Consider the following 13,470-nt stretch of genomic DNA (forward strand, 5'->3'; position numbering starts at 1 on the left):
ACCATCATCAGTTGTCATCAAAACTACCATGGCACCATCATAACATCAATTATTAACATTGTCATCATCATTATTCATATACCGGTATCACCTTTATAATCAAAGTTTTCCTCATCAATATCCTGCTTGATCAAAATCGTCTTCCATTTTACATCTTCCTACAATACCAAAACTGATCTCCCATCCTTTTATTTTCGCAGGATCTCTTCAATGACTTTAACTGTACCTGTCCAACCGGTTTTACCGGAAAGAAATGCGAACATAATATCGGCGATTGCTTTGATGGCGCGTGTCAAAATGGCGGCACATGTGTGGACGGCGTCAATCGGTACACCTGCTCCTGTCCAGCGGGGTTCTCAGGTCGAGCATGTGAATTTGCTGTTGATAAAACGACTGGAAGACCGACTACAACAACAGATGGAAATTCTACCTCAGGTATGGCATGACCAACAACTTTCTACGACTTAACCGCCTTTTGGCTTCTGTCATTCAAGAAACAATTCCTGATCATTGCTTGGTCAGCATCGTTATCGTTTCGAAATACTTTTGGAGAATATAAAAAATGTAGTAAATGTTAGTTAATAAACGAGATATGTATAATTTTTTTTTAGTAATTTTATGTCTGATGTTTATTTGATTTCTTTTTAGTTGGAACCGGTGAACATGGGTCTAGCTCAAGTAAGTATTCATCTCTTTTTATGTCTAAAAAAAACCGATCTGATAAGAATGTGAAATGAATTAAGTGAGAAAAGGGCTGATTAATGGGCGCTGGGGCACTGGGCCAGGATTTGTATGACAAAGTTTCGTCTATCGGAAGGGGGTGATCGGGGTACGAGATAGACTTCTTACTTCGCTAACAGGGGAAAAGACTTGGAATCAATTCGTCGTTGTATAGTATACCATGATGTAGTGTATAACTCTTGGCAAGTCTAATCCCGGTACTGTTGGCTTTCAGGTTGGGATGAGAATAAGACGCTAATATTACCGATAGTTCTGTGCGGTGCGGCTGTATTGTGTGTTATTGCGGGTATTCTTGTGTGGAAAACTTGTCGAAAGCGGCCGTTCTGTTGCTTCGCGTCTAGTGCGAAAGGTGATCCTCAGGAATCGAACACTCGCACGGAAATCAGACCGGTTGATCCGGCTGTCAAACAAGTTGATCTAGATATGGACCCAAAGAGACTTAACGAGACGGACCTCAAACACTGCGGGGCTGGAGGGACCAAATCCCGGAAAAATCCGGACATTATTATTAATTTCGTGCCTTCGCACGCCAAGAAGAATGTAAATAGCAGACTAGACTGTCAAACTGTTGGAAGAAAACTTCCTCCAGAGAGGGGAAAGGGGAAGGAAATTCCAGATTCTCCTAAAGCTGAAACTTCAAGGTGAGTGATGCGGTACTGAAAGTTGATGTACGTTTTAGAGAAATGATTTATTTAGCTCGGAGTTAGAAAGATTATGATCAGAAAGATACAGCAGATTTAGGATTTGGTAGCTCCGCAATGCTCAACTCATCTCAGTCGTTCACCACGTTACATACGTGAAGTTGAGCTTAGACAGGTTTGCACGGCTAGCCGATGCTAGAGCGTGAATATAATATGAACAACATTTCCTAATGCAACTGCATTTTATTGTTAAATGATGATTGAATTGAAGATCACCCTACGTCGCGAGAACGCCTAACAACAACTTGCATGAGTTAAGCTAATGAGTACGGTAACACGTAACATGGATAGCGGCTTAGCTAACATGCCAAACACATGATAATCGTGGTACATATTTCCGTGACGTTTGTTGCGCGAGAAAATTGTCATGACACCACGTGACCATGATACCACGTGACACAAACCTTGCCTCCCAGTCCTTGCGTGACATTGCGTGACATTGGTGTGTTTGTAGTGACATCGTTGTGTTTGCTATTTAAAGTTTTGGTTCATTGAAAGGGAAGCTTATAACGAAGGCACTACACCCAGCTGATAATTTAAGTTAATTTGAGTTAACTGTGGTCTATTTTCACACTTCGTCTCTTCTTTCATCACTTGTAATATTTGTGTGTGGTTTGTGTGCACTGAAACTTTATAAGAAATGTGAGAGTATACTTACCTTCCAGGCAAAAGCTGCAATTGACAGAAAAAGCCTATATTTCATATGTCTATTGATTGCTCCTACTTGTTTTTCACTCCATCTTTTTTCTTTTCGCCCTCTTCTACAAATCGATGTTTTATACACCTCTTATATTGTTTCCATCCTCATTTGCACATTTTCTTTTTCTTTATTCTGGACTTCTTTTCTGTTTTTTTATTATTATTATTATTATTTCTCTCGTTTTTCTATGTCTTTCATATGTTCTTCGTTTATCACCACTTCTTCTTTTTGTCCAATCCTTTTTTTCTTCAAAATCGATTTTTTTATCCACGCATTTATCATGTCCACTATCAATGCGTTCCTTCATCTTGATCATCCACAAACACTCTAAACTCACCACCATCGTGCCATTGTTGCCTCTGTCGTCCTAACTCGACACCGCCAATCACTACTTGTCATCAGCAACGAACCATCATCGTCTTATATTTTGGAAACGAAAAGCGCCCTCGATGGACCGTGTCCCCGAAGGAAGAACAAATTCGAATTTTGAGTGATTCTGGATCTGGGTTCGATAAGCTTCCCTTTGCTGAGCAAAGCTGATGATTGACAAGTGGTCTATTTTTTCAGGGCGTCCATGGAGTTGTCCGAGATAGTACCAGAGCAAGATTTGGGGGAACTTTTCCTACCAAACCGCTGTTTTGATTACGGTTACTGGCAAGAAGTGGAAGTGGAAATATAAGTTAATTAAATTAAGGTAAAGAAACGAAAAAAGAGAGGAAAAAAAAACACAAAGAGTCTTATCAAATTGGCACACCCCGTGTTGCCTTGCGAAAGGACATCGTGCGTTCCCGTGGGCGTGGAAAATGCCGAGTCTCGTTCCATTGATTACATTTAACCACATGTCACATTTTAATTAACCTAATGTTAATTTGACATTCTTATCGTGTGTTTTAATGCAGTAACGTCAGACTAGAGTCTAAAAATAGCGTGATGCTAATGCTGCGGCGACACTGACGTACATCGCGCTAACATGCAGCCAATCACGTGCCCCTGTAGTGTATTCCACGTGTCCCCCCCGTGCCCCCATAATCCTCTTAAGATTCTACTCTCTTTCACAGGTTTCTGAAGCCTACAAATAAAAACTCGACAAGCTGATGTCGTGTGACCTTATCACGTGATCAGACGCGCACATGTTGCTCAAAGCATTATGAGAAACAGAAATGCAAAACCTGACTTACAGGTTAAGTCACGTGGCTGGCCAGTTCATAGTGTGAAAATTTCGCTCGAGATCGCTGACAAGTCGTAACTGTCTCGTGAGTCACGAGATTCAAAGGCGAGACCTAGGGGACCAGGCCGCCTGGAAAGGAGAATCCACAGCAACCCCGCATTTGGTGATGGAACTTGTAAATAGAACACTGTTATAATATGAATTAGGACATGCGGACTTGAGGTTGTTTGTGACGGAAATAATTTTTAATGGCAGAAGTCGTACAGGTACATTGTAACATAATTTTCGAGATGGTAAATAGTACAAGTTGTATTGAATTAGTGGTGAACTTTTACGGATGCATGTCCGACGTAGAATTTGTCCCGCTAATTTTCAGACGTTCATATCGTGCCGTGTTCCACGTGGGTCACGTAACCCCCTGGCCGACTCACTGCGCATGGGTAGTGTGCGGAAAAATGTTTGCACAAAAACCGTTCACATCGGGAAATGTTCTAGGAATCGTCAATCGTGGTTGCACATTGTATAAGTAGACATCATCCGTTGGCTATATTCAAATGGTATGTCTGTGGTTGAATGCGACATTAGCTAGACGGGAGACTGGGTCCGACACTCACTTTTTATGTCGCTCCCGTTGCCTTATTTGGATGTCTTTCTCTCCAGCACGACCCATCTGGGCGCCCAGTCTCCCGCGTCAACACATTCTCAGCATGCATAGCGTTATCATATCCCATGATGCCATACACAGGATTCCGGTTTTAAGTGTATTTACCCTTTTGGTTACCAAGGCTTCGTATCTGGAGTAAGAGTAAGGCCTTATGGCCGCATTATAAAGCTGCCCTCGCATCTGATTGGTTAATTCCCCTTGTTTACTTTGATTCCCGTGTGTATAAAAATCCCGGATAGAAATAATTTTTAATTTTAATGCTACCCCAAATTCATCAGACATTATTACATATTTTTTCTTAGATTATTCTTGAAAGAAATGAGAAACCCTGATTTTTTGGCAATTTTAAGCTCGTCACTAATCTGCATTTTTTTTTCCTCTGGTTCTTTATTCTTCGGCATGGCACCATATCTATTCTGTATTGAGAAAGAGCGAAAGGAAAAGTACGCTTTTGTTTGTTGCCTTTCTTTGATGGTTTTGTTAATGTTGTTTATACCAGTTGGGAATCTTTTAAGTCGGAGTTGCAGTGAGACCTTTCTACAGTGAGCTTTCCTCTTGGTAAAGTAAAGTTTGGATCTTGTAAGGACGCTTTCTAAACTTTTGATAAATTTGAAATTCTAATATTTCTCAGCATTTCTGTGTTTTTTGACTTAGCGTTCTAGCAAAAAGTGCACTGCTCAAAAAAGTATTTTCGGAATTCAAACTTTACTTAAACAGTAGAGATGGGCACCCTGTGGTCACTTCACCATGGCACAACTGCGTGGTTAAAATTTTTATTCTCAGGTTTGACTGCGACCCAGTCTCTTTCCGTCCTCAATGCTTCACTAAATTAACTCGCGCATGCGTATAGACTTAACCGATGTGGATTTTATAGATATATATTTTTGTAAAATTTTCTACTGTGAACGGTTTTGTAGAACTGCCAATTGATGTCGTTACAAAGATAATTTAATATATATTATATATGATATATAGTATAGAGAACAATAAACGTCTTGCACTTATCATCTTGTTGTTTTGCTTGTTCGATACTGCCCCTGTACAGTACGTGAGTGTCCGTGATATACATTTTTACTGGTTCCGTAAGTGTCCGTTATATACAGGTTTACTGTACAGCAGACCATTGTATGTGTCTCGAGAGTGTCCGTTAAATACAGGTTTACTGTACAGCAGACTATTGTATGTGTCTCGAGAGTGTCCGTTATATACAGGTTTACTGTAAAGCAGACTATTGTATGTGTCTCGAGAGAGTCCGTTGTATACAGGTTTACTGTACAGCAGACTATTGTATGTGTCTCGAGAGTGTCCGTTATATACAGGTTTACTGTACAGCAGACTATTGTATGTGTCTCGAGAGTGTCCGTTATATACAGGTTTACTGTACAGCAGACTATTGTATGTGTCTCGAGAGTGTCCGTTATATACAGGTTTACTGTACAGCAGACTATTGTATGTGTCTCGAGAGTGTCCGTTATATACAGGTTTACTGTACAGCAGACTATTGTATGTGTCTCGAGAGTGTCCGTTATATACAGGTTTACTGTACAGCAGACTATTGTATGTGTCTCGAGAGAGTCCGTTATATACAGGTTTACTGTACAGCAGACTATTGTATGTGTCTCGAGAGTGTCCGTTATATACAGGTTTACTGTACAGCAGACTATTGTATGTGTCTCGAGAGTGTCCGTTATATACAGGTTTACTGTACAGCAGACTATTGTATGTGTCTCGAGAGAGTCCGTTATATACAGGTTTACTGTAAAGCAGACTATTGTATGTGTCTCGAGAGAGAGTCCGTTATATACAGGTTTACTGTAGAGCAGACTATTGTATGTGTCTCGAGAGTGTCCGTTATATACAGGTTTACTGTAAAGCAGACTATTGTATGTGTCTCGAGAGAGTCCGTTATATACAGGTTTACCGTACAGCAGACTATTGTATGTGTCTCGAGAGTGTCCGTTATATACAGTTTTACTGTACAGCAGACTATTGTATGTGTCTCGAGAGAGTCTGTTATATACAGGTTTACCGTACAGCAGACTATTGTATGTGTCTCGAGAGTGTCCGTTATATACAGGTTTACCGTACAGCAGACTATTGTATGTGTCTCGAGAGAGTCCGTTATATACAGGTTTACTGTACAGCAGACTATTGTATGTGTCTCGAGAGTGTCCGTTATATACAGGTTTACTGTACAGCAGACTATTGTATGTGTCTCGAGAGTGTCCGTTATATACAGGTTTACTGTACAGCAGACTATTGTATGTGTCTCGAGAGTGTCCGTTATATACAGGTTTACTGTACAGCAGACTATTGTATGTGTCTCGAGAGTGTCCGTTATATACAGGTTTACTGTACAGCAGACTATTGTATGTGTCTCGAGAGTGTCCGTTATATACAGGTTTACTGTACAGCAGACTATTGTATGTGTCTCGAGAGAGTCCGTTATATACAGGTTTACTGTAAAGCAGACTATTGTATGTGTCTCGAGAGAGTCCGTTATATACAGGTTTACTGTAAAGCAGACTATTGTTTGTGTCTCGAGAGAGTCCGTTATATACAGGTTTACTGTACAGCAGACTATTGTATGTGTCTCGAGAGAGTCCGTTATATACAGGTTTACTGTAAAGCAGACTATTGTATGTGTCTCGAGAGAGTCCGTTATATACAGGTTTACTGTAAATCAGACTATTGTATGTGTCTCGAGAGTGTCCGTTATATACAGGTTTACTGTAAAGCAGACTATTGTATGTGTCTCGAGAGAGAGTCCGTTATATACAGGTTTACTGTACAGCAGACAATTGTATGTGTCTCGAGAGAGTCCGTTATATACAGGTTTACTGTACAGCAGACTATTGTATGTGTCTCGAGAGTGTCCGTTATATTGTTGTTGTTTGTTTGTTGTTTGTCCGTCGCTACGACGAGGACCATCGTGTTCATTTTTACATTTTCACCGTCATCCTGAGCGGGACTAAGGACGCTTGTGGGTGCGCAGATGGCTAATAAGGCCAATCTGTGCACGGAAAAGCCTGGGGCACTGAGGGCATGGTATTGTTGCAGCTTTGGGATCTTGAGACTTTCTGGCGGCTCTACGCTCCTCTGCGGCAGCTGTCCAATTTGCCTCGCATGCCGCAGCACCGTTGCGAATGACACGGCGCCAACCTTGACGGTTTTGTGCCAGAAGCTCCCACGAGGTGTGATCGATGTTGAATGCTTTCAGCGAGAGTTTTAGGGTGTCTTTAAATCTCTTCTTCTGGCCACCTTTGCAGCGTTTTCCGTGCTGAAGCTCACCAAACAGAAGTTTCTTAGGAAGCCGTTCATCAGGCATACGAGCTACGTGCCCCGCCCAGCGAAGCTGAGACTGTTTCAGGATGGTGTGAATGCTGGGCAGACCTGCACGTGCAAGGACCTCAGTATCCGGGATCTTTTCTTGCCAGCGAACATTGAGAATTTTCCTCAGACAGGTAGTGTGGAAATGGTTAAGCTTCATCGCATGGCGCTTGTAGATAGTCCAGGTTTCAGACCCGTAAAGTAGCGTAGGCAGCACAACGGCACGATACACTTTGATCTTTGTATCTGTTCTTATCCCTCTCCTTTTCCAAACGTTCTTACGAAGCCTTCCAAATGCGGCGCTTGCTATGGCGAGTCTGTTGGTAACTTCGTCATCGAGGACAACGTTTCTGGAGAGAGTACTGCCAAGGTAGATAAATTTGTCAACAGCATTGAGTTTTTGACCATTGATGATGATGTTAGGTTCAGTGTAGGGCTTTCCAGGCGCTGGCTGATGCATAGCCTCCGTCTTTTTGGTGTTTATTTTGAGGCCGAAGTTGTTACAGGCACTAGAAAACAGATCTACGCTGTGTTGCAGGTCTGCTTGAGAGGTAGCATTGAGGGCACAATCGTCAGCGAATAAGAGGTCGTTTACAGTATCAGCCGAGATCTTGGATTTCGCCTGAAGCCTCCTGAGATTGAACACAGAGCCATCGAAACGATACTTGATGCCGATGCCTACCTCATCATCTGAATAGAGTAGGGGCAAGGACGCATCCTTGCTTAACTCCGTTTGAGACAGGGAAAGAATGAGAGGTCTCTCCGTTGTCCTGGACGCTCGCAAGCATGCCGTCATGTAATTGGCGTACGATGTTTATGAATTTGCTGGGACAGCCAAACTTCGCCATTATTTTCCAGAGGCCCTCTCTACTGACAGTATCAAACGCTTTTGTCAGGTCGACGTAGGTGGAATACAGGTCGACATTTTGTTCTTGACACTTCTCCTGAAGTTGCCTTGCAGCAAATATCATGTCAGTTGTCCCGCGCTCCTTCCGGAAACCACATTGACTTTCAGGTAGGAGGCCTTGCTCGAGATGTACAATGAGACGATTGAGTAAGACTCTGGCCAGAATTTTGCCAGCGATGGACAGCAGGGAGATTCCTCGATGATTATCGCAGATACGGCGGTTTCCTTTGCGTTTGTAGAGATGTATAATGGAGGCATCCTTAAAGTCCTGAGGCACTGCCTCGTGATTCCAGATGAGCTGAAAAAGCTGGTAAAGTTTCTCCGTCAGAGCCGCACCTCCCTCTTTGTAGACTTCCGCTGGTATGGAGTCTGACCCTGGGGCTTTGCCACTGGATAGAAGGTTGACTGCTTTCTGAATTTCCACGAATGTTGGTACAACGTCCATGGTTTCGTCGACAGGAACTTGAGGTAGTCTGTTAATGGCTTCGTCATTTATTGCCGAGGGTCTATTCAGGACACTCTCAAAGTGTTCTGCCCACCTCGCCAGGACTTTATCTTTATCGGAGATCAGTGTTTCCCCATCAGCACTGAGAAGTGGAGACAATGAGCCTGAGGTAGTAGGACCATAGATTTCATTTAAGCTGTTGTAGAAATTTTTCATGTCGTTTCTGTCAGCATAGTCCTGGATCTCATCAGCTTTCCTACTGAGCCAGGTATCTTGCATCTGACGCAGCTTTGCTTGGACGGTGCTTCGTACTTTTCTTAGTGTATCAAGTTTTGAAATTGACGATGGGTCAACGAGATGAGCTTTGTACGCACGACGCTTTTCCTCTAGCAGTTGTTCAATCTCCGTGCTGTTATCATCAAACCAGTCTTTGTGCTTTCTGATTTTTTGCCCGAGGCACTCTAAAGCCGTGTTGTAAACCAATTCACGGAGTCCTGCCCATGCAGTCTCAACGTCCTGGCCATTTAGCAGAGTGGAATCCAAGCGTTGTTTCAGAGTATCAGAAAAGGTGTTTTTAGTCTCACTGACTTTCAGCTTGCTGGTATTCAGACGTTTAGTCTTCTTTACACCCTGAGGCCTTCTCTTTGGTTGGACACGAATATTAAGTTTGGAAACAACAAGACGGTGGTCTGTCCAACAGTCAGCGCCACACATGGTCTTTGTGACCCGAACATCCTGTCTGTCTCTTTTACGCACGATGGAATAGTCTATCAGATGCCAGTGCTTTGAGCGGGGGTGCATCCAAGATGTTCTGTTACGGGTGGGAAGTTTGAAGATGGTGTTTGTGATTAGAAGCTCGTGCTCTGCACATGTTTGGAGAAGGAGAAGACCATTGCTGTTGCATTTGCCGACTCCATGTTTCCCAATCACTCCTTCCCACACGGAACTGTCGCACCCAACTCTTGCGTTGAAGTCGCCTAGAATAATGAGCTTGTCTGCTTGAGGAACAGTGTTGATGACATTGTTTAGATCTTCGTAAAACTTGTCCTTTATCTCATCCGGGTTGGTCATTGTAGGTGCATAGGCACTAATGATAGTGGCGAACCTTTTATCATTGGAAAGGGGCAGCCTCAATGTCATAAGACGGTCACTTATACCCTTAGGTGGATCAGGTAGCTTGCAAGCAATGGACGACTTAACAGCAAACCCCACTCCTGCTTCTCTTCTCTCTACCGGGCTGCGTCCACTCCAGAAGAAATTATAGTCTGTACCTCTCTCGCATAGCATGCCCTCTCCCGCTAGTCTGGTTTCACTAAGAGCAGCGATGTCAATGTTGTATCTACCAAGTTCGCTTGCGACAAGTGCTGTGCGTCTCTCGGGTCTTTCGGAGCCACCTCTGTCAAGGAGTGTGCGAACGTTCCAGGCTGCAGCGGTTAGTGGTGTGAATCTTGCTTTTGGTTTACTTCCTTTGTTTCGACCGCATAAATAAGGCCCCCTCCAGTCGCGGTAAACTGGATAGGGTAAGGTGGAGCAGGCAATGTTTGGGACACCTTTTCTAGTCCTCTCCTCTTGCCATGGAGGTGAGCAGTGCGTTCCTAAATAGGGCTGCTCAGTCACTCAGACTGCTGCCGAGATCCACTGCTGCTCCAGTCAGTGAATAGCGACCCTATGGCCTGAGCCGCCTATGTGCAGGTTTGCATCTACGACTTCCAGTGTACCCACACCTGTCGCTTCGTTGCGTGCCTGTCGCCACAGGACTTTGGATTAGGGTGATGAAGTGAAAAAAAATGATAGATGACTTGCGCTATGAATTTTGATTTAAGTGAAGAAGAGTTGCGCATCGTCGACCTCACTCTCTCGTCTGGAGCCATCATGTACCAGTGGCAGGACAATGTCTAGACGACTGGAAGACAGAACCAGATGCAGTGGATGGCCAAGATAAACCATGGATGACTTCACTTGCCCTTAACACTCCACGGGTGCTTTGCTGAAGCCGCCGTCTTCCCCATAGAACAAGTAGTATCTATCGGGGGGTTTGCCGGTTCTCAGACTTTTTGAGAGCCTTTCCCATAACAGGGTATGGCCGCAAGGCAGCGGAGGTTTGAAATCAGGGTTTTCCTTCCCCTAGGTGGACTGCCGACCAAGGCTAATGAGCTCCACCTACCCAGGAGACTTTGAGTGCCTTTCCCTGACAGGGTATGGCCGCAAGGCAGCGGAGGTTTGAAATCAGGGTTTTCCTTCCCCTAGGTGGACTGCCGACCAAGGCTGAAGAGCTCCACCTACCCGAGAGGGAATATACCGTCCCTCGCTCGGTCCCTAGGATAACATTTTGTCTAAGACAGGTGCACCACGTGAAGGTAGTTACCCAGAAATTAGATGACCAGAGCCGTGAGGAATAGTCACCCTATGCACCTAATACAATAGTCATTATAAACAGGTTTACTGTACAGCAGACTATTGTATGTGTCTCGAGAGAGTCCGTTATATACAGGTTTACTGTAAAGCAGACTATTGTATGTGTCTCGAGAGAGTCCGTTATATACAGGTTTACTGTAAAGCAGACTATTGTTTGTGTCTCGAGAGTGTCCGTTATATACAGGTTTACTGTACAGCAGACTATTGTATGTGTCTCGAGAGTGTCCGTTATATACAGGTTTACTGTACAGCAGACTATTGTATGTGTCTCGAGAGAGTCCGTTATATACAGGTTTACTGTAAAGCAGACTATTGTATGTGTCTCGAGAGAGTCCGTTATATACAGGTTTACTGTACAGCAGACCATTGTATGTGTCTCGAGAGAGTCCGTTATATACAGGTTTACTGTACAGCAGACTATTTTATGTGTCTCGAGAGAGTCCGTTATATACAGGTTTACTGTAAATCAGACTATTGTATGTGTCTCGAGAGAGTCCGTTATATACAGGTTTACTGTAAAGCAGACTATTGTATGTGTCTCGAGAGAGTCCGTTATATACAGGTTTACTGTAAAGCAGACTATTGTATGTGTCTCGAGAGAGTCCGTTATATACAGGTTTACTGTAAAGCAGAATATTGTATGTGTCTCGAGAGTGTCCGTTATATACAGGTTTACTGTACAGCAGACTATTGTATGTGTCTCGAGAGTGTCCGTTATATACAGGTTTACTGTACAGCAGACTATTGTATGTGTCTCGAGAGAGTCCGTTATATACAGGTTTACTGTACAGCAGACTATTGTATGTGTCTCGAGAGTGTCCGTTATATACAGGTTTACTGTACAGCAGACTATTGTATGTGTCTCGAGAGAGTCCGTTATATACAGGTTTACTGTAAAGCAGACTATTGTATGTGTCTCGAGAGAGTCCGTTATATACAGGTTTACTGTAAAGCAGACTATTGTATGTGTCTCGAGAGAGAGTCCGTTATATACAGGTTTACTGTAAAGCAGACTATTGTATGTGTCTCGAGAGAGTCCGTTATATACAGGTTTACTGTAAAGCAGACTGTTGTATGTGTCTCGAGAGAGTCCGTTATATACATATTTACTGTACAGCAGACTATTGTATGTGTCTCGAGAGTGTCCGTTATATACAGGTTTACTGTACAGCAGACTATTGTATGTGTCTCGAGAGAGTCCGTTATATACAGGTTTACTGTAAAGCAGACTATTGTATGTGTCTCGAGAGAGTCCGTTATATACAGGTTTACTGTAAAGCAGACTATTGTATGTGTCTCGAGAGAGTCCGTTATATACAGGTTTACTGTAAAGCAGACTGTTGTATGTGTCTCGAGAGAGTCCGTTATATACATATTTACTGTAGAGCAGACTATTGTATGTGTCTCGAGAGAGTCCGTTATATACAGGTTTACTGTAAAGCAGACTATTGTATGTGTCTCGAGAGAGTCCGTTATATACAGGTTTACTGTAAAGCAGACTATTGTATGTGTCTCGAGAGAGTCCGTTATATACAGGTTTACTGTAAAGCAGACTATTGTATGTGTCTCGAGAGAGTCCGTTATATACAGGTTTACTGTACAGTAGACTGTTGTATGTGTCTCGAGAGAGTCCGTTATATACAGGTTTACTGTAAAGCAGACTATTGTATGTGTCTCGAGAGAGTCCGTTATATACAGGTTTACTGTACAGCAGACCATTGTATGTGTCTCGAGAGAGTCCGTTATATACAGGTTTACTGTAAAGCAGACTATTGTATGTGTCTCGAGAGAGTCCGTTATATACAGGTTTACTGTACACCCTTAATATAAGGGTCTTCGGGTTGTCCTTTATATGTAGGTTTTGCTGATAATAAAATCTTTAAGCAAGAATTTGATTGCCATTAGTTGTACCATTTCATGAGATTGGTACCTCATCATAAGCATTAAGTCAATTAAAAGCTAGCCATGAAATGGTAGATTTTTCTTTTCCCATATCATAAAATTTCATCTTTTGATTGTTTAAAAGACTGCATTTACAACACAATAAATAGTAAAGAGCCTGTGCGAAACGTCGACGAATATAAAATCAATCAAACGGAATCTCTAGTTTATACTTATAATTCCGAAGAACATACAGCGGATGTTATTTTATTGCCTTGTTCCTCTGTCTCTCATGATAATCCTCAATCAACAAGGTAGGGGCGTGGTTTGGGCATTAAGTAGCACGTAGCATTTGAGAGCATAATGGCTTTAGGCAAACAGCTAGATAAACGTAGATAGACTACAAAACCATAAGAAACCATGCCATCTAGCGCACAGCCTGAAGGCAACCCCATCGGGCTGGCCCAGCGATACGATGCTAGGGCTGTTTGTATACACTTCTCGGAAGGTGCTACAAA

General features: G+C 42.9%; 2 protein-coding genes across 13 annotated transcripts in view; one reads left to right on the forward strand and one right to left on the reverse strand.

Moving 5' to 3' along the window:
* Positions 1-4,978, forward strand: part of LOC5516035 (delta-like protein 1) — a 35,265-nt gene extending 30,287 nt beyond the window's left edge. For 10 of the 12 annotated variants that reach the window (XM_048730699.1, XM_048730698.1, XM_048730702.1 and 7 more), the window contains 5 exons: positions 201-435; positions 649-678; positions 956-1,382; positions 2,710-2,836; positions 3,201-4,978. In XM_048730699.1, coding sequence (XP_048586656.1) covers positions 201-435; positions 649-678; positions 956-1,382; positions 2,710-2,821 — 804 coding nt within the window. In that variant the 3' untranslated portion in view covers positions 2,822-2,836; positions 3,201-4,978. Of the gene's footprint in view, positions 1-200; positions 436-648; positions 679-955; positions 1,383-2,709; positions 2,842-3,200 lie in introns of those variants that run through there. The other 2 variants (XM_048730708.1, XM_048730707.1) reach the window with 2 other exon arrangements.
* A 1,967-nt stretch (positions 4,979-6,945) lies between these two features.
* Positions 6,946-10,603, reverse strand: LOC125568290. The gene is made up of 3 exons (XM_048730208.1): positions 10,510-10,603; positions 8,176-10,167; positions 6,946-7,994 (listed from the first exon to the last, which is right to left on the reverse strand). The coding sequence occupies exons 1-3, from the start codon at positions 10,601-10,603 to the stop codon at positions 6,946-6,948; spliced, it is 3,135 nt and encodes a 1,044-aa protein (XP_048586165.1).
* Positions 10,604-13,470: the final 2,867 nt, after the last annotated feature.

The sequence above is a fragment of the Nematostella vectensis genome, chromosome 7 (assembly GCF_932526225.1).
Source record: "Nematostella vectensis chromosome 7, jaNemVect1.1, whole genome shotgun sequence".
Taxonomy (NCBI): Eukaryota; Metazoa; Cnidaria; class Anthozoa; order Actiniaria; family Edwardsiidae; genus Nematostella; species Nematostella vectensis.

Coding starts and splice junctions, on each gene's coding strand:
- LOC125568290 (XM_048730208.1), bottom strand. CDS start 10,603: ATGGTTTATCTTGGCCATCCACTGCATCTGGTTCTGTCTTCCAGTCGT. Junction 10,168..10,509: donor TGATGGCTCCAGACGAGAGA/GTGAGGTCGACG, acceptor TACCCTATCCAG/TTTACCGCGACTGGAGGGGG. Junction 7,995..8,175: donor AAAAGCGTTTGATACTGTCA/GTAGAGAGGGCC, acceptor TACTCTATTCAG/ATGATGAGGTAGGCATCGGC.